Source organism: Pipistrellus hanaki, assembly GCF_964339955.1.
Source record: "Pipistrellus hanaki genome assembly, chromosome: 1".
Classification (NCBI taxonomy): domain Eukaryota; kingdom Metazoa; phylum Chordata; class Mammalia; order Chiroptera; family Vespertilionidae; genus Pipistrellus; species Pipistrellus hanaki.
The window spans coordinates 19,231,124-19,250,896 of record NC_140503.1 but is presented as its reverse complement, the minus strand read 5'-3'; the positions used below and the strand labels follow the sequence as shown (position 1 = coordinate 19,250,896).

Below are 19,773 nucleotides of genomic sequence, written 5' to 3'. Positions count from 1 at the left end.
CCAGAATGGCAATGAAGTATCCTGTCCAGTTCCCCACACCTGAATGGTCAAAAGAATACTTCTTTTTCTTTTTTTCCTCCTGAGAGAAGGAACAGTGCTTTAAATTTAGCATTCAAGAGAATGTTAATATTTAGTGATGAGCACTAGCCGGTTTGGCTCAGTGGATAGAGTGTCAGCCTGTGGACTGAAAGGTCCCAGGTTCAATTCCAGACAAGGGCACATGCCAGGGTTGCAGGCTTGATCCCCAGTAGGAGGCAGCCAATCAATGATTCTCTATCATCATTGATGTTTCTATCTCTCTCTACCTCTCCCTTCCTCTCTGAAATCAATAAAGATATATTTTAAAAATATATATATTTAGTGATGAGCCTAATTTTCCCCCAAATTGGACTAACAACATTTTCAATGCCATTGATTTGCCTGACTCATAATCATGCAAAAAAGAAAAGGGTGAATGACTAAGGTAGGGCCATGGTGGTTTACTTATGGAGTGAATAGTTTTGTTCAAAAGCAGTTTAGCAGTTGGCACACAATGGTTCTGTCCCTCTTTCTCCACTTGGCGGTCACTGCTGCTCTTTCCTGCTGTATTATAACTGACAAAGTATTTGCAGCATAAACTTGCACTATAGAAATAAGATATCTATTGTACAAAATTACTTTTAGCCACTTAATATAAACGCTAGCTATTTAAAAAAAAAAAAAAAGTTTGTATGGTTGTATGGTTAAAAATGCTTTAAGTGGGAACAGCTTTTTAAATAAGATAGTACCAAAACAGTCGCATATAGATGAAATAAGCATGAAATGAGTCACAATTAAGTTGTTTACCACACATTTTATTTCTCTATCTAAAACGGTAGCAAAGTGCGCCGAAGCCGGTTTGGCTCAGTGGTAGAGCATTAGTCTGCGGACTGGAGGGTCCCGGGTTTGATTCCGGTCGGGGGCATGTGCCTTGGTTGTGGGCGCATCCCCGGTGGGGGGTGTGCAAGAGGCAGCTAGTCGATGTTTCTCCCTCATCGATGTTTCTGGCTCTCTATCTCTCTCCCTTCCTCTCTGTTAAAAATCAATAAAATATATTATTTAAAAAATTTTTTAAACGGTAGCAAAGTGAAGCTGTATCACTTGTCAGCTATATACCACTATAGAAAAAGAAGTTAATAATGACCTTATATCTTCTTAAATTTAGCTTTTAGAAGAGAGATAATTTGTATTAACAAGGCTCTCATGGGGAAGCAGCTTACTGTGTGCTGGGTTATGTAGTTTCATAGATACACACATATATACCAATGTAAAGGACCTCTTATTTTAATCTACATTATAAAGAGCCATCAGTACCATTTTCTAATTTCTTCATGCCTAACTGTTGGCAAACAGTTCCATGAGTCCCCACTGTCAGCTGTGATGATCTGGGTATGACCATTGTAGAGAGAGGAAGAATCCTGAGTCCTGCGCTGTCTTCTCTTATGAGAATATAGAGCTTGTGGAAACCTCTGACTGTTGTTCTTTGGTTAAGGAGAAGCCAAACTCACTACAGTAGAGCTGGATAATGTGGTCCTGGAGACTAGTCCAGGTTAAGAGCTTCGCGCTAAAGGGAGTGTCCCTCAGTTGCACAGCAGTCAGATCAAACCAGGGTAGAGGCCTGGGTGGGGAAAAAACAAAACAAAACAACTGTTACCTTTTTGTCTGATCAATACATATGACTTATCTGTACACATTTCCTTTAAAGAACATTTTCTGCTCTGACCAATGGGTCTCCGTTGGTTGGAGAAGCATCCTGTGTGGGAAGCAACAAATGAATGTGTATCTCTCTCTCTCTCTCTCTCTCTCTCTCTCTCTCTCTCTCTCTCTCTCTCTCTCTCTCTCTCTCTCTCTCCTCCCCACCTCCCCTTCTCTCATTAATTTTTTTAAAAGTGTTCCTCCACTTGGAAATAAGGTTCTTCATTTGCTATATCAAACTAATTCAAATGCACAGTTAAATAAAAAATTCAACTAAAACTATCCAATATTGTACTTATATACATTTCTCTAAGTGCATCTTGGGAGGAATTCATAATCAGAGAATGATTATAATAGTGACATTGACATCCTTTTTAGTGTATCTTCCTTGAATTTAGAGACTACATAAAAGGATCATGTTAGGACAACTGGCTTTCAAAAATGAATAAAAACCCTGAGTTTATTAAAGATTTAAATATTTAAAAAATAAAATCCTAGAAGAAAAAGTAGAATATTTTGGGATAAAGAAAGTCTTTATGACTTAAAGTCATGAAACCATAAAGAAGTAACTTGAAAATTTTGACTACAAAAATTAGAAGCTTCTGTACAGCAAAAGATACCAAAAAGAAAGAGAAATGATATGAAAAATATTTCTAATACTTAAAACATATTCCTACTGAAAACCCTTGTAAAATAAGAAATAAACAATCCAAATGAAAAATAATCCAAGAACATAAAATGATGAGAGAGAACACAAGAGCAATGAGTTTGGAAGCTGGAAGGAATATGGACAATAAAACTGAGCCAAGGCACAGTCCATTTACATCATAGAACGCATAAAAGACTCAGGCTTTAGAGAAAGGATGAATTGAAAAATTAGAGGGACCCTGGACCTCTCTCTCAACAGTAACTCTAAAGACTGAAATGGACCAATGCCTTCAAACTTCTGAGGGAAAATTATTTCTAAACTAGAATTCTAGGCCTGGCTACGTTCCCAATAAAATATTAGGTTAGAATAAAAACATTTTCAGACATAGTCTCTAACAATTACTTCCTATGTATCTTTTTCTAAGGAAGCCCCTGGAGGAGGACCTGATCCCCAATGAAGGAGTAAGCCATGCCAGAGGAAGAGAGATCCAGAACAAGATCCGCAATAAGAGAGCAGTGGAGGGAATCCCAGGAAAATGGGGGAGGGAAATCCCTAAACTGGAAGTGTAAGGCAGGCCATTGGTGATTGATTAGAATACAAAAAAAAGGAAAACCCAAGGATTACTTCCAGAGGTCAGGCTTGAACAACTGATGAAGAAGCTTGTAACTAGATAAGAAACCCGGGAAGAACAGGTCTGAGAGAAGGTCTGCTTTGGACACATCAAGTTTGAGTGGAGACTGGGAGTGTGAACTACCTAGGCATGAAACATACTAGAGATATAGGGTTGGTGGTGTCCCTGTAAAATTGTCAACCTAAGTTCCCAAAGTGGAAAAAGATCACCCAGGAACCACATGTAGAAAGAAAAGGAAGGCCTAGGACAGAGCCCTAAAAACTCCCTGATTTAAGGATGGGGCAAAAGAGAAGCTGGCCAAGGAGGGGCTGGAAAGACAGGAAGAAAATGAGAACAGAGGGTATCAGGAAAGCCAAAGGAAAAAAAAAAGAGATTGTACCACCCTGACTGGTTTGGCTCAATGGATAGAGCATCAGCCTGTGGACTGAAGAGTCCCAGGTTTGATTTCGGTTAGGGGCATGTACCTTGGTTGCAATCACATCCCCAGTGAGGGGTGTGTAGGAGGCAGCTGATAGAAGTTTCTCTCTAGTCGATGTTTCTGACTCTCTATCCCTCTCCTTTCCTCTTTGTAAAAAAATCAATTTTATATATATATATATATATATATATATATATATATATACACACACATATATATATATATATATATATATATTTTTTTTTTTTAAGAGATTGTACCAAGAAGAATGGCATTTTAATAGTCAAGGAAGCAGAGGATTTAAATGTGTCCAGTGAATTTAGTGCCAAAAAGCATTTGTAACAAGAGCAGCAATTTTTCCATTTAGATTATCAAAGGTTAAACAGATAGATCTTAAAGTTATGAAGCCATGGGCAATGGCACTCTTTTATACTATTGGTGGAAATAAAAATAAGCACCATATTTTTTATAAGCAATTTACAAATGCCCACAAACATAAAACACAGAGTGTCCCCCCAAAAATGTATACACACTTTACAGCTGATAGCTCAATTAATGTTTCTTTCTTTTTACCCATTGGAATTTATAATTATTGAAAATGTGTATACATTTTTTTGGGATACACACACACACACACACACACACACACACACACACACACACATATATATATATATATATATGGAGTGACCAGATTATTATGATCTCTGAATGCATAAAAATCTGGCCACTCAGGGTACATCCTATATAATAAAAGGTTACTATGCAAATTGTCCCCTCAACCATGAGTTTGACTAGCAGGCAGGCCAGCCAACTGCCCATGTCCCCTCCCCCTGGCCAGGCTGGCCGGACCCCACCCATGCACGAATTCATGCACTGGGCCTCTAGTATGAGTGGCCAGATTATTATAAGTTCAGAGATCATAATAATCTGGCCACTCAGAGCACCGTATTTTCCGGCGTATAAGACGACCCCCTAATTTTACAGTTAAAACATAGGTTTAGGCCTATATTCGCTGTATAAGACTACCCCCCCACTTCCGAGGCAACACCAGTTTTTCGGGATATACTTGGCATATAAGGCGACCCCCAATTTTCAGTTGACTTTTTTTCGTTTCAAAAGTCGTCTTATGCGCCGGAAAATGCAGTATATATCATCTCAAACCCAGAAATATTGTTCTAACTATTCATCTAACAGAAATACTGATACAAGTATGCAAAACAAGGAGAAGAATGTTTAATGTAGCCCTTGATGTGAAATTTGGGGCAGGGAGGACTACAATACCATCAAGAGGAAACAGGATAAATAAATTTAAATCTAGAAATGCATGTCTATGCAGTTGCTCATACATGAAACAAATATGATTGTATTAACAGAGAATGTATCCATGACATAGTGAAGCATAGTAATGATCCCTCATTAAGGAAAACTGCTGTTTGAAACTGCTGTTTTAAAGTTCTCTGCTATTTCTTGCTAGTTCCTTGTTCCATAAGTCAACTCTGTTATTTTTAGACAGTCTCTTATTCTGTAAAAACTAGAGGCCTGATGCATAAAGATTTGTGCAAGAATGGCCCTTCCTTCCCCTGGCTACCAGCACTGCCTTCACTCTGGCCAGAGCTGCCATTCCACCTTTGCTCAGGCCCTGAGCTGCTTTTCTGCCTTCCCATGCTGCCCAGAGACTCGGAGCAGCTGGGGCAGTGCAGAACGCCTGCATCGTCGCCATTGTGACGGCACAAGCATCCCACCCCCAGCCGCTCGGTGCCTGTGTATGCAAACTAACCTGTCATCTTTGTTGGGTTACTTTGCATACTCACTACTGATTGGCTGGTGGGCGTCGCAAAGGTATGGTCAATTTGCATCTTTCTCTTCTATTAGTGTAGATAACTTTGTTTTTTAGCTTGAATAATATAAAGAATAAACTTAACTGACCTTGAAAGCTAGCTATCTAAAGGGGCTGATATGCTGATACTGATGATAAGTCCCATATTCTCATCCCAAGTCTTTATTCATTATGTATCAAGGTTACAGATGTCTGAATAGATAGGATATGTACTCATGGCTACAAGTTGTCTGTATAGATATCACAGGTGTTTGTTAGATATGATATATACTCAAGGTTACAAGCTGTCTGCAAAAATAACTTATACAAAGAACTAAAAGGATATAAAAAGGGAATACTCCTTCCTGTGTTTGTTCAGAATTTGACAGAGGTAATCTGCTCTGAACCTGTGCAAAATAAAGATGACTTCTAAGCCAAAACGAGTTTGGCTCAGTGGATAGAGCGTCAGCCTGCAGACTGAAAGGTCCCAGGTTTGATTCCAGTCAAGGGCATGTACCTTGGTTGCAGACACATCCCCAGTAGGGGGTGTGCAAGAGGCAGCTGATCGATGACTCTCTCTCATCGATGTTTCTAGCTCTCTATCCCTCTCCCTCTCTGTAAAAAAATCAATAAAATATATTTTTTAAAAAGATGACGTCTAACTACAATAATTGGCTTATTAAGGCATCTTGTCTAGCTCGCTGATTGATAATACAACAATAGTAAGTGACAATGCAGCATATATAGTTCCCATGTTTCTAAAATGTGTATATCAATACAGATGTCCACACTTTAATATAATGAAAATAAATCTAAAATCCATTAGAGGTAAAGTTTATGAAATGGTAGTTGGGGAGCAAAGGAAGGCTCTCCTCCTTCTACTAGCTGGATTTTTTTTACAAGTATGTATTCCTTCTTTAAGTTTGCAAAGATAACATAAAAGGGGAAGAACAAAGTGCCTGCTGAAACAACAGTGTGGGAGGAATTAGAACAGCCAGCTGCCATACTTTACCTCCTGTGAGGCATATCCTTGGCATAGTCTTGGCTGATAAAGTCTTGTAATTGAAGTTTTGGGCACGATGCTCCATTTTCCTCACAGTTGTCAGTGTGCGCAGAGAGGAACAGCTCATTCATAATCTGCAGCGTTTGTGCGTGGGGCATGTCCTTTGCTGTGCAGGTGTTCAAGGCTGCGTAAAATACTCCTTCCAACCACTTGATATTGATGATTATCCCGCCTACAAATCAATGACAGAGGAAAGACCAGTTAGCACCACCAAAAACATTTGCAGGGACCCGAGGACCAACCCAGAGAGTGAATAGCCACCTTTTTTCCAAGACAAGTTGGTCAAATGAGCCTCAAGATAAGCAAACACTCCCCCTCCCTGGGCCACGAGCCTTGCTTGTGACCTTTATAACACATCATGTTGACGCTGCCACGGTAGGACAGGTATGACTAATGTGGACCTTTTTTTTTTTTTTTAAATAGATGTTTTTATTGATTTTAGAGACGAAGGGAGAAGGAGAGAGAGAGGGAAACATCAATGATGAGAAAGAATCATTGATCGGCTGCCGTCTGCAGGCCCCACACTGGGGATGAACTTGCCTTGACCAGGAATCAATCCATAGCCTCCTGATCTATAGGTCAATGCTCAACCACTAAGCCACCTCAGCTGGGCTAATGTGAGCATTTCTAATGGTAAAAGCATCTCTAGGAATTTCTAAATCAGACCTTGCCAATTAAGAAGGAGCTAGGGCCGAGACCGGTTTGGCTCAATGGATAGAGCGTCGGCTTTGGGACTGAAGGGACCCGGGTTCGATTCCGGTCAAGGGCATGGACCTTGGTTGCGGGCATATCCCCAGTAGGGGGTGTGCAAGAGGCAGCTGATCAATGACTCTCTCTCATCGATGTTTCTAACTCTCTATCTCTCTCACTTCCTCTCTGTACAAAATCAATAAAATATATTAAAAAAAAAAAAAAAAGGAGCTAGGGCAGAGACAGTAAAGCAACAAACAGACTGTCAAATTACCTGGGAGGGGAGGGAGACATGGGGGAGATAAAAGATCAACCAAAAGACTTGTATGCATGCATATAAGCATAACCAATGGATGCAAAACTCTGGTGGGGGCAATGGTACACATATAATACCTTAATAAAAAAAAAAAGAAAAAGAAAAAGAAAAAAGAAAAGGAAGGAGCTAGGAAAAAGATTAGAGCAAGGCAAAACCCCTTAATCCTAGCCCAGCCACTGTGGCTCAGTTGGTTGGAGCATCATCCCATGTTCAAAGGGCTGCAGGTTCAAATCCCAGTCAGGGCACATACCTGGGTTGTATTTCCAAACCAGGTTGGGGTGCGCGTGGGAGCAACTAGTCTATGTTCTCTCTGTCTTTCTCTCTCTCTCCTCTCAAATCGATAAGTACATCCTCAGGTGTGGATAAAAGAAAAGCACACAAAAACAACAACATTTAGTCCCAGATAGTACATCCTCCCGTTTAAATAGACTCTCCCCTCTGGTCATTTCCAATTCATTCTTAAAGGGTCCAAATATTCAGACGTCTCAGCTTTCCCTAATTAGGACTGTTTTGTTTGTTTTTTTGCCACCAAAGTTGGTCCTATATAAAACCTAAATGGCTGAGAATGCATCTAGTTGTACAGTACTCCCCACAGTCCCCCAGCGCATGCACACACACACACACACACACACACACACACACACACACACTGGGATCTAATAAGATAGCAACAGGCTAGGAGGAAACTAATTTTTAAAAGAGTGCCAAAACTAAGATGAGCCATTACCAGCAGGGTTGTAGGGGCAGGTAGCCAGAAGAATCACGGGATCTTGGAGAGCAGCAGTGATTTCCCTGTTGGACTGCCAGATGTTAGCAAAACCTTCCACACACTGATAGTGAGGCCGCAAGATATTGGTGTGGTTCAGCAGCCTCTTCAACCTGAAAGTAAAGCCACCAAGACAGGGAGTGCAGGCCAGGACTAGAATAAACCACATGATCCACTGAGTTAACTGCCAACCCCAACAACAGATATACCCACCTCCACTCCCCAGCCCCCCACAGCACAGGTGCGGTCAGCGCTGAGGGCAACCACCTCTTTGGATTGTTTAGCCATCTGCCTAACAAACACTCACTGAATGTAATCACTCGCCAGGCACTGGCCTGGACACTAGGGGTAGAAAAATAACACCTGACGGGTTCTCAAACACTCTTCATCCTGTGACTGGTGGTTTCCCCTCTCACTGATGCCAACAGGAACGTGAATCAGCTGCAAGCAGTGGGAGGCAATGCTCTATTGCAGTTCCAATCTTTTGTACATCAAAGAAAATGACCCACCCCCAGGGGCAGTTTGCAGGGAAGTGGGGAAGACGCAATTACAAAGGCTGGCTGGACCCTGCAGGTGAAGTGGCTTCCATTTTACTCCTGGAATGACCGCCTCCCACAGGTAGGAGCTGAGTGGAGGTGGGAGCAGAAGCCAGGGGGGAGGACACAGAGCAGGCCTGCCAGTTCTCGGCTCTCCCTAGCAAGGTACCTGGGTATTGGGATGGCAGTTACTAAGCTGTATACAATGCTGTCTTTTCTAAAGCTGGTGTTTATTTCTGAGCAGATATTAGGCAGCTGAGATGGCAGGCAGCAGAGGAATATCACGTCGGCCCAGGCCACCAGATAAGCGTTATTGTAAAAGCACCGGATCCCCAGCTTCTGGAACTCCTCTGGGAGGGATAAAAAAAAAAAAAAAAGACAGAAAAATCACAGTACAGAGGAGAGTTGGGCCTGAACATCGACTGTAGGGAGAGGAAGGCAGTTATTCTATCTCAACTCTTGTCACATAAATCAGAAGAGATGCACTCATGCCATCTAGGAGCCATGTAGCAATGCCTTGTGCCCTGCTAGCAGCCGCTGGCAGCCACAGTGGTAACACTTAAGATTATGAGACTCTTCATCCTTACCTCAAATGCTGGAGGTTATCAGAAGCCTTCTGCTCCAATTTTTTTTAAATATATTTTTTTTAATTTTTCACAGAGAGGAAGGGAGAGGGATAGAGAGCTAGAAACATCGATCAGCCGCAACCAATGTACATGCCCTTGACCGGAATCGAACCTGGGACCTTTCAGTCTGCAGCCCGACGCTCTATCCACTGAGCCAAACCGGTTTCAGCTCCAATTTTTTTTTGTAAAATATATTTCTTTATTGATTTCAGAGAGGAAGAGAGAGAGAGAGAGAGAGAGAGAGAGAGAGAGAGAGAGAGAGAGAGAGAGAGAGAGAAAGAGAAACATCAATGATGAGAGAGAATCATTGATTGGCTACCTCCTGCACACCCCCTACTGGGGATCAAGCCCACAACCCAGGCATGTGCCCTTGGTCAGAATCGAACCTAGGACCCTTCAGTCCACAGGCCTATGCTCTATCCACTAGGCCAAACTGGCTAGGGCTTTCTGCTCCAATTTACTGAAGGTTTATTATGTGTCAGATAATTTACAAAGTGCTTTATATGTATTATTGAAGGAAGTCCTCATAAGGACCTAATGAGGCAGAAACTAGTATTTTAAAAAATATATATTTTATTGATCTTCTACAGAGAGGAAGAGAGAGGGACAGAGAGTTAGAAACATGGATGAGAGAGAAACACCAATCAGCTGCCTCCTGCACACCCCCCATAGGTGTATGATAGCCCAGTTATATAAGTTCTTGAAGACTCAGTTTCCTCATCTATAATATATGAATAATATAATACTAGTCTCTGACTTGCCCTGGCTGGTGTGGCTTAGTTGGCTGTGCATGGTCCTGTCCACTGAAAAGTCATGGTTAATTCTCAGTCAGGGCACATGCCTTGGTTGTGGGATCGATCCCTGGTCAGGGTACATGGGGGTGAGTAAGGGCATGGGGTGGGGTGGGAACCAGGTGGAGGGGAGCTATGGGGGGAAAAAATAAGAACAACTTTAATAATCTGAACAATAAAGATTTATTTTTAAAAAATGTTTCCTTAATTAGAAAGAACATTTACAAATGAATAAGAAAAAAACAAGCTTGCCAACAGAAAAATTGGACCAAAAGAACTCAAAAAACACAAAATAGCAATAAACATATAAAAATATCAAACTATTCTAGTGGTCAGTAAAAGGCATATTAAAATAAGAAAAATTTTAAAGGTATAGTAAAATAGTAATAAAAAATAAATAAATAAAAGAGGCCCAGGCCCTGGCCAGATAGCTCAGTTGGTTAGAGTGTCAATCCCATACACCAGGATTATGGATTCAATCCCCAATCAAGACACATACAAGAATCAACCAATAGCCAAAACTGGTTTGGCTCAGTGGATAGAGCGTTGGCCTGCAGACTGAAGGGTCCCAGGTTCGATTCCTGTCAAGGGCATATACCTTCGTTGTGGGCACATTCCCAGTAGGGGGTGTGCAAGAGACAGCCTATCAATGATTCTCTCTCATCGATGTTTCTAACTCTCTATCCCTCTCTCTTCCTCTCTGTAAAAAGTCAATAAAATATTTTTTAAAAAGAATCAACCAATAAATGCATAAATAAGTGGAACAACAACAACAGGCTCAGAATTGGAAGAAAAAAAAATGTAGTGAAATAGGTGTTCCTATATAACACTGGTGAAAGTTTATATCTGAACAACCTTTTTTGGAAGTCAATTTGAAAAAAATGTATTAGAGTTCCTTTAAAAATTAAATATTCCTTCCATATGACCCCCATTTCACTCCCAAGTTTGTACAAAAAAAAAAAATTAAAGCATTTTTTCCACACTAATATTTGTACACAAATATTCATAGCAGCTTTATTTGTAACTAGTAGCCCTGCACATGAATCATGCACCAGTAGCTCTCCAGTAGCTTGCTGCCGCCCTCCAGTAGCTCTCTGCCCGCTGCCTCACCCTCTTGTAGCTCCCCCTGCTCCTCCTCATAGCTTGCTGGCCTGCCCCCTCCTGTAGCTCTCTGCCACCTGCTTGTAGCTCACTGCCCCACTCTCCTGCTGATCCATGATCCGGTCATTACATGGCTAGTTGTTAAGCTTCACAGTGTAACAATCATTTGCATATTATATCTTTATTATATAGGATAGCCCCAAACTGGAAACAACTTGAATGTCCATCAACAGAAGACTAGGTAAGTTAGAATATTAACACAATGGAATATTAATCAGAAATAAAAAGAATATCAATACATGAAACAAGATTATATCTCAGCCGGGACCGGTTTGGCTCAGTGGATAGAGCGTCGGCCTGCAGACTGAAAGGTCCCGAGTTCGATTCCAGGCAAGGGCATGTGCCTTGGTTGCGGGCACATCCCCAGTAGGGGGTGTGCAAGAGGCAGCTGATTGATGATTCTCTCTCATCGATGTTTCTAGCTCTCTGTCCCGCTCTCTTCCTCTCTGTGAAAATTCAATAAAATATATTTAAAAAAAAAAAAAAGATTATATCTCAAAGTAATTATGCAAAGTGAAAGAAGTCAGACCAAACAACAGTAAAAACTATATGATTCCATTTGTATAATGTTTTAGAATATGCAAATAATTATGACAGATGACAGAAGTCAGATCAGTGGTTTCCTAGTTAGGGGGCTCTAGAGAGATAGATAGGAATTACAAGGGAACTTTTGAGGATGATGGATAAGTTCATTATGTATTGACTAGAGGCCTGGTGCACAAAATTCATGCAGGGGGGGTGGAGTGTCCCGCAGCCCAGCCTGCACTTTCTCCAATCTGGGATCACTTGAGGGATGTTAAACTATCTGTTTAGACCCAATCCCACTGGATCTCCTGGGGATCAAGTCTACAACCGGGGCATGTGCCCTGACAGGGAATCGAATCCTGACCTCCTGGTTGATAAGTTGATGCTTAACCACTGAGCACACTGGCTGAGCTCAACTCTATTTGGAAAGCTCTGTATTGAAGACCCAGAAAGATATCGCACCACCAAGGGCACGAGGAAGAGAGATGGCTATAAAACATTTTAAGTGGAGAAGAAAGTTGTTTTAAGGAACCAGTTAAAAACCATCTTTCTAGCTCTTTTCAGACCAGGAAGCTGAGAAGTCAGCACCCTGCACCTGAGGATTCCCCTTTCCCAAAAGCCCCGTTCACACCTCGAGGCCACGCCCACGCCCCTTTCTACCCCACACTGCTCCTCACCCAGGGCCTCGGGCCTCCGAGTGGAGATCCACAGCTTCTCAGGAGGGATGGGGACAAGATGAAGCAGTACTTTAGCCAGTTGCTTCCCAAGGTGGCCGCCTCCAATGATGCCCACCTTTAACTCATCTTTAGGAGTGGTGTAACGCGATCCAACGGAACGGTAACTGGAAACCTGCATCTCATATATTAATTTTCTGGAAATCGAACACACAGATACATGCATAAATTCATGCTCACCCTGGTTCTCTTCTTGCCTGTCAACCTTTGATGTTCCCTGCTCTGACTTCCTCAGATGGCAGCCTGGGGCACCTTAAGGAGGCAAGAGAAACACTCCTGCAGCATCACTAGGGAATAAAATGTGCTCCATGAGTGAATTTTCCAGAAAGTAAAGCATACCCCTTCAAAGGACCAACACTGGTTTAAAACATTTTTAAGTGAACATCTTCTTGGTGAAATGTGTGGTAGGAATAGTGGATTTTCATGTCTGTTGTTCCTGATTTTCATGGGAATGCCTCTGGTTTCACCCCACTTGAATAAGATGCCAGGTTTTGAGCTGGTGATGTATATTTATAATCAAATTAAAGCATTTATCATTGTTACTTTATTGAGTGCTTTAAACATGAGGTCTGAACGTTAAACCATTGTTTGACGCAGGACCATCGTTGTGAGCAGCCACTGTTGTACATCATCCTGGAACACGGGCCTGTTCCCTGTTTCCTGTGCAGACAGCAGCCAATTTCCATTGCCACCAGGGTGAGCTCAGCACCCATCTCCGGCCACACTCCTATTCTTTCTAGTTTGCTGCTTCAGTTCTGCACAGATCCAGGAAACCAGGTAACAGTTTTTTTCCAAACCTATGATTTATAAAAGACAATGGTTTATAATGAGGGAAAACAGACAGGATTGGAGCCCTCTCTTTCCAGAGGCTCACTTCACTTACTGTTGGTTCTGGGTGTATTTCCTTGGCCCAAGATAAATAAAGTCTGACCTCAGAATACATCAGGCATTGTTTTATGTTGTTACATGACAGCCTTATATTTGTTCCGTATTTAGTTTTTGAAAAATTAAAGCTCGAAAAAATAAAAGAGTAAAAATCAAAATTCTGGAGTTTCCCTATAAGCATCACAAGCCACATTCTATATAAGGCTTCTCTCTTGGCTGACAGGAGAGCATTTTCTCTCAGAGCCTGACCCTTCCAAATATAAAATCCTTCCTGGAAGCTTCACATATCAGTTTCTCATCACTCACCTTGAATTAAACAATAGGTTTATGCTTCTTATCAGTCAACCAATCAGCAAACTCCTTGAGCAGCCTGCCTCCTTGGGAAAATGCTGCTGTATCTATAACATGTTCATTTCAGGTCTAGATCCATCAACAAGGAGTTAATCTAATTGCAACGAAAGTAGACTAAGAAGTAGACTGGAAGGGGGCCGGGGGGGGGGGGGTGCGGATAGGAGGGGAGCGCTTTCAAAGACTCCAAGAGTAACCCTAGTGTTACAGAACCCGAGAGCTTAGACCTAAGTACCTGGTTCTCACATGACTTCTATTTAAGTATCTGAAGCCACATTGTACAGTATTAAGTAGCAGAAGCCAGGATGGTCTGAGATTTTTCTCTGTAAATCAGTGTTCTGGTTTCAAACAAGTCATCTGGTCATAGGGACCCCGAAGTCTAAGATGGTTTTCCTATGAGGGAACATTCCACTATTAGCCCCATAAAAAGGAACTTACACCATCTTCATGGAATGACAAGTCATTGGTCATCTCCATGAGTGAATGGTGGGATGAGTAAATTTATTATTTAATCAATGCACCCACTGAAAGGAAATTACCACTGACCCATGCTTTATGACAGAACCACAGCCAAGGGACTCCAGTATGCATTTTTCTGGTGTTTTCAGACCAGGAATAATAGGCTGTGGGTTGGAAAAGGTAGGAAGACACCAAAGTTATTCTCCAATATAAAAAGCTAAAGCCATTTGGAGTCTTTGCAGTGAGATTCTTCTCCATCTGTCTCACCCTGGAAACCTCACTTACCTCAAATTATGGAGTAGTTTGCAGAGGAAGGTTGCATGGGCACAGGCCTCAGTCAATCGCCCCTGATAACGACCCTGCAAATACAGCCAGCAGCGGTCTTCCTCTTCAATCCCATACTCAAACTGCAAGGTCTCAAGGTCCCTTAGCATGTCCATCTCTAAGCCAACTCCAGCAACGGATCAATTTGGTTCCCGTTCCTGGAAGAAGAGGGAGTCTATGAAGGAGGGTGTGTGTGCCCAAGTCCTAAGTTCTCATGATGGTGAGAACTTAGGACTTGGGCACACACAGTGTCTACTCCGAGTCCTGAACTCACAACTCTCATCCACTTCTCTGTTTCAGCGTGAGAAGTCCTAAGCACTGACTGTCCACTAATCAAGAATACCTGGATTCGTGAAAAACCTGAACAAAAATCCAGAGTGATGTTCCTCCATCGGCACATCTCTCAGCAGAATGCATTTACATTAGCAATGGGGTTCACAGGTGCTCTTGGGGTAAGACTTTCTCCCTCCCATTCCCTCTTGTTTTAGAAATAGGATGGAGCACTTAATCCATATTTCACAGAAAGTCTTCTCTTTCACTAAGCCTTGTATTCTCCCACAGAATAGAAAAGAGCCCAAATGAAATACCATAGTCTCAGAGACATTAGACTTTAGGAAAGGAAGCCAAAGAAGTGTAAGCACATTTACATAGATCTCTCTCACCAATCCAAATGAGGAGGAGATGATGGCTCTGCTCATTACTTCTGGTCCTCAAGGTAAGAACTACATTTTCAGGGAGAACTACCCAAGAAAATTGCCATTATGACTCCTTAGCTACCAAATTACTTGCCTCAGAGTCTTAAAGGGGCCAGTCTCATCTAGAGGTTTTCCTGTAACAAGAGGACACAAATTCCTTTCACTACTTCTAGCTAGAAGTTCTAAACCAGGGCAGTACAGGATTCTGCTTTTCCCAACAGAAGGTTCTAGAAGTCCTTTGTTCTGGACTTCTAGATTTTTCTGTAGACTAGGATACTATACAGGTCTTAGCACTACTCAAAGTTATTTTTCAAATACTTTTTATTTTTAAGAAATCAATGAATAAAATAAGTTCTGGGAATGTAATGTACATCATGGTGACTATCCTATATAATAAAGAGGTAATATGCAAATTGACCATCACTCCCAACACACAAGATGGCCAGCAGGGGATAGCAGTTGGGGGCAACCAGGTCAGCAGGGGAGGGCAGTTGGGGGTGACCAGGCCTACAGAGGAGGGCAGTTAGAGGTAACCAGGATGGCAGGGGAGGGCAATTAAGGGCAATTGGGCCAGCAGGGGAGCAGTTAGGCATCGATCAAGCCGGCAGGGGACTGGTTAGGGGGTGGTCAGGCTGGCAGGCAGAAGCAGTTAGGGGCAATCAGGCAGGCAGGCAGGCGAGCAGTTGGGAGCTAGCAGTCCTGGATTATGAGAGGGATGTCCAACTGCCCGTTTAGGCCTGATCCCATGGAATCAGGCCTAAACGGGCTGTTAGACATCCCTCTAGGGGTCCTAGATTAAAGAGGGTGCAGGCTGGGCTGAGGGACACACACCCCCCCTGCACAAATTTCGTGCACCAGGTCTCTAGTAGTTAATAATACTGTATTGTATACTTGAAGTTTGCTAAGAGTAGATCTTAAAGTGTGTTCATCACACAAAAGGTAACTATGAGATGATGGGTATGTTAATTAACTTGATATGGTAGTAATCATTTCACAATATCAAATTATGTTGTATACCTTAAATATATATGACTTTTGCCGAGACCGGTTTGGCTCAATGGATAGAGCATCGGCTTGGGGACTGAAGGGTCCCGGGTTCGATTCCGGTCAAGGGCATGTACATTGGTTGTGGGCATATCCCCAGTAGGGGGTGTGCAAGAGGCGGCTGATCGATGACTCTCTCTCATCGATGTTTCTAACTATCTCTCTCCCTTCCTCTCTGTACAAAATCAATAAAATATATTTATAAAAAAATAAATATATATATATATATATATATATATATATATATATATATATATATATATATGACTTTTAACAATTATACCTCAGAATAAAATATACAACATTGGAGGAGGATCCAAGATGGCTGCTCGGGTATACACCTAGCCGCAGCAGCTCACAACAATTTCAAAGGAATACAACTAAAATGTAGAGTGGACATTGCCCAGAGCTACAGGTAGGCGACTGACTGAAAACTCTACAATAGGAAGGAGGGAGAAAACCAGAAGGAAAATCAGAGGAGCTGAAAAAAAGCCTAAGGTACGGAGACATGCTGCGCGCTCGCACGCACGCGCGCGCGGAGAGGTCGCAGCCGGAGAGGAGGAGAGGGCTGGGTGCTGCCTGGCGTTCCCTAGCAGGAAGGAAATAGAACCCCCAGCCTGGGCTGAACCCCCGAACCGGCAGCGCTGAGCCCCAAGTTATGTGCCAGACCCTGGGGACCCAGGCTCCGGCAGGGGGAGACAATCCCGGGGGACGGCGAAATGCGGGGCCCCTGGAGTCGCGCGCACATGGCGCGCAGAGGACTGAATGTTGACTCTGATGCTGGATTACCCTAGCCGGAAGAAACAAAGCCTCCGGCGGCAGCTCTGAGCCTCAGTCCAGACCTCCCCGAACTCCAGGTCTGGGCCAGTCCCTGGGGACCCAGGCTCGGGCAGGGGGAGACGGGGCTGTGAGGTGGAGTCCTGGGAGCGCGGCGAAAGGCCGAGCCCCCGGAGTCGCGCACACTGTGCGCAGAGGACGGTCTGTTGACTCTGATCCTGGACTCCCCTAGTGGGAGGGAGAAAGAAAGCTCCAGACTGGAGGAACGCCACGAGGAGCAGGAGCCCCTGCCGGACACCGGCCAGCTGGGCACCAGCAAGGAGCCGGGCGACGGGGCCCCCAGTGGGGGGGGTGCCCCTGAGCCTTCGACTGCTGAGCGCTGGCAACGGAGCCAAGGACGGGGGCTGCTTCCTGGGCGGCGCCGACCCCGGCAACAGGCTGGAGCAGCGCGGGAGCCCGCGGAGAACAAAGGGGTGCCACAGGCCAACCTGCTGAGCTCCCAGGACAAGGAGGAAGAAACCAAAGAAGTTCTCAATGTGAAGAAATCAAGTGAGAGCAAATGATAGTAAAATTACTTAAGAAAGAAAACAATTATACCTCAGTAAAGCTGGGGAAAATCAATGATATTTCAAACTCTATTGTATAACAATAATGATATTGAGACCAGAATTTAGAACTACTCATCTGCACTTAAATAGAATTTGCATTTAAATAAAAAAATATTTAGGTGAAATTCACATAACCTGGACATTTAAAAGTGAACAATTTCAGCTGAAACTGGTTTGGCTCAGTGTATAGAGCGTCGGTCTGCGGACTGAAAGGTCCCAGGTTCAATTCTGGTAAAGGGCATGTACATTGGCTGCGGGCACATCCCCAGTAGGGGGTGTGCAGGAGGCAGCTGGTCGATGTTTCTCTCTCATCAATGTTTCTAGTTCTCTATCCCTCTCCCTGCATCTCTGTGGAAAATCAATAAAATATATTTTAAAAAAGTGAACAACTTCAGTACATTCACAATGTTGTGCACCCTCTACCTCTCTCTAGCCCCAAAACTTTTCATCCACACACAAAGGAAACCCTGTACCTATCAGGGAGTTACTCCCTACTCTACCCTCCAATCAGCCCTTGGTAACCGCCAATCTGCTTTTTGTCTATGAATTTACCTTTTCTGGATGTTTCACAAGAATGGAATCACAATAGGGAAGTTTCTGTATCTGGCTTCTCTAATCCCTTTTATAGGGGGGCTGTTATATTACTTTCCCAATCTCTTTAAAAGCAAAGTCTCCAGCACTTTGAAGTAAAGAAGTTCTCATCAAGTCTAAGAAACACTTCCTTAGACCAAAGCAGTAGGTAGGTCATCCTTACTTTGTGAGTGATGTTTCCTGCTCCAAAGAAAAGAGAACTTCAGACGTCCCAGCTCAGCAAGATCACTTTGGCACAGGTTAACTTGTGCAAGCTCGGATGCTAGGCCCATTTTTCCCTCGTTTCAAAATTGGGAGCCAGTGGTTGTGGCTTTGTAATACGTCAAGGGGGCTACATGACCTACATTTTCCAGACTTTCCTTCTCTGAACATTTCCAGTTAGATGTGCCACAGGAGAGACTTCTGGGAAAGGTCCAGAAGGTGGAAGTGAAGCAGTGGTCAGTTTATGGTGATGCCTGTAAAGGAGGCACAGACACTTTGGTGTCTGCTGGGGACCCTCTTGGAGATGGGGCAGCAGTTGGGCCTGCAACTGCTCCCTTCGCCTTGATCCTCCTGTAGCTTTTCACCCACCTGAGCCAGGGCTGCTTTCAGCTCAGTGACAAGTGCCTCCAGCGAGCTTCTGCAGGACACCCACTTCATCAAAAGTGAGCACTGCCACGGGTGCCAGTCCAGCCCAGTGGGCCCCAGCTTGTCCTTGCTCGCCCCTCACTTTATTCCCATCTCTCCTTCCCCACTGCCTGCCACATGGATTCCCATCTCTACCACCAGACACGCCGACAACCTTCCAGAGACCGTTTAGGTAACTGCCATCCTTGAATAAGGTCGAATCCTGGTGATAAAACTCACATAGAGGTTAGATTGACAGACATAGACTACATACTCCCAGCAGTCTACTTCTCTAAATGAACCCTAATACACTAGTTACTAAAGTTAGGAAGACCAGCCAATAACTTTAGCACAAGCTAGCAAATGAAACTCCTGTTCCTTCACAGCAAGAGAGATGATGAGGGGAGGAGACAAACATGGTTACCCGGAATCACAAAGAGGACTGCAAAGTGGAGAAGCAAGCGTTGGAGTCCAGTCTCCTTAAAGCCGGATTTCTCAGCATTGTCATTAGTGATATCTGGGGCTGGGTAAGTGTTACGGAGTCTGTGCTGTGCACTATAGGATGTTTAGCAGCATTGCTTGCCTCTATCCATTAGTAGTACCATCCAGTTGTGGCAACAAAGTGTCTCCAGACATTGGCACAGGTCTCTTGGGGGGGCGGAAATTGCACCCACTTGAGGACTACATTGCCTTAAAGCCTGTGTGTGTCTCTGTACTCCAGTCACAGGAGACAAGATCCTACAAGCTTCGCGAGAATTGTGCCCTTCTATTACAGATTAGGATCATGTGTCCAGAGAGAGAGGGACTCACCCCGCATCACACAGCTTGTCAGTAGAGCCGGGACAAGCGGCCGGGTCTTTTGATCCCCAGCTCAGGTCTCCTTCTGTTAACCACAAGGCCCTGCTCTCTCTAAGCACCAGTGCTCCATAACCTGACATGTGTTAGTAGGCTGCTGACTGCAGTCACTGAGGCAGACGGGTAGTGGTCCCAAGAGACTG

The 19,773-nt window shown here is 43.5% G+C and overlaps 1 protein-coding gene across 2 annotated transcripts; it reads right to left on the bottom strand.

The window, feature by feature from the left end:
- Nucleotides 1-814: 814 nt before the first annotated feature.
- On the bottom strand, nucleotides 815-19,747 carry NOXRED1 (NADP dependent oxidoreductase domain containing 1). Of its 2 annotated transcripts, XM_084891798.1 has the most exons (7): nucleotides 18,333-19,532; nucleotides 14,416-14,612; nucleotides 12,382-12,575; nucleotides 8,771-8,951; nucleotides 8,027-8,178; nucleotides 6,243-6,465; nucleotides 815-1,636 (listed from the first exon to the last, which is right to left on the bottom strand). In XM_084891798.1, the coding sequence occupies exons 2-7, from the start codon at nucleotides 14,568-14,570 to the stop codon at nucleotides 1,459-1,461; spliced, it is 1,083 nt and encodes a 360-aa protein (XP_084747924.1). In that variant the 5' UTR covers nucleotides 14,571-14,612; nucleotides 18,333-19,532; the 3' UTR covers nucleotides 815-1,458. The 2 variants fall into 2 exon arrangements, with proteins under 2 accessions (XP_084747924.1, XP_084747925.1); XM_084891799.1 differs by lacking the exons at nucleotides 14,416-14,612; nucleotides 18,333-19,532 and adding an exon at nucleotides 19,586-19,747.
- Nucleotides 19,748-19,773: the final 26 nt, after the last annotated feature.

Coding starts and splice junctions, on each gene's coding strand:
- NOXRED1 (XM_084891798.1), bottom strand. CDS start 14,570: ATGGACATGCTAAGGGACCTTGAGACCTTGCAGTTTGAGTATGGGATT. Junction 8,952..12,381: donor TCGGAGGCCCGAGGCCCTGG/GTGAGGAGCAGT, acceptor TATCCCTCCCAG/AGGAGTTCCAGAAGCTGGGG. Junction 1,637..6,242: donor AAGGATATGCCTCACAGGAG/GTAAAGTATGGC, acceptor TTCCCCACCCAG/GCCTCTACCCTGGTTTGATC.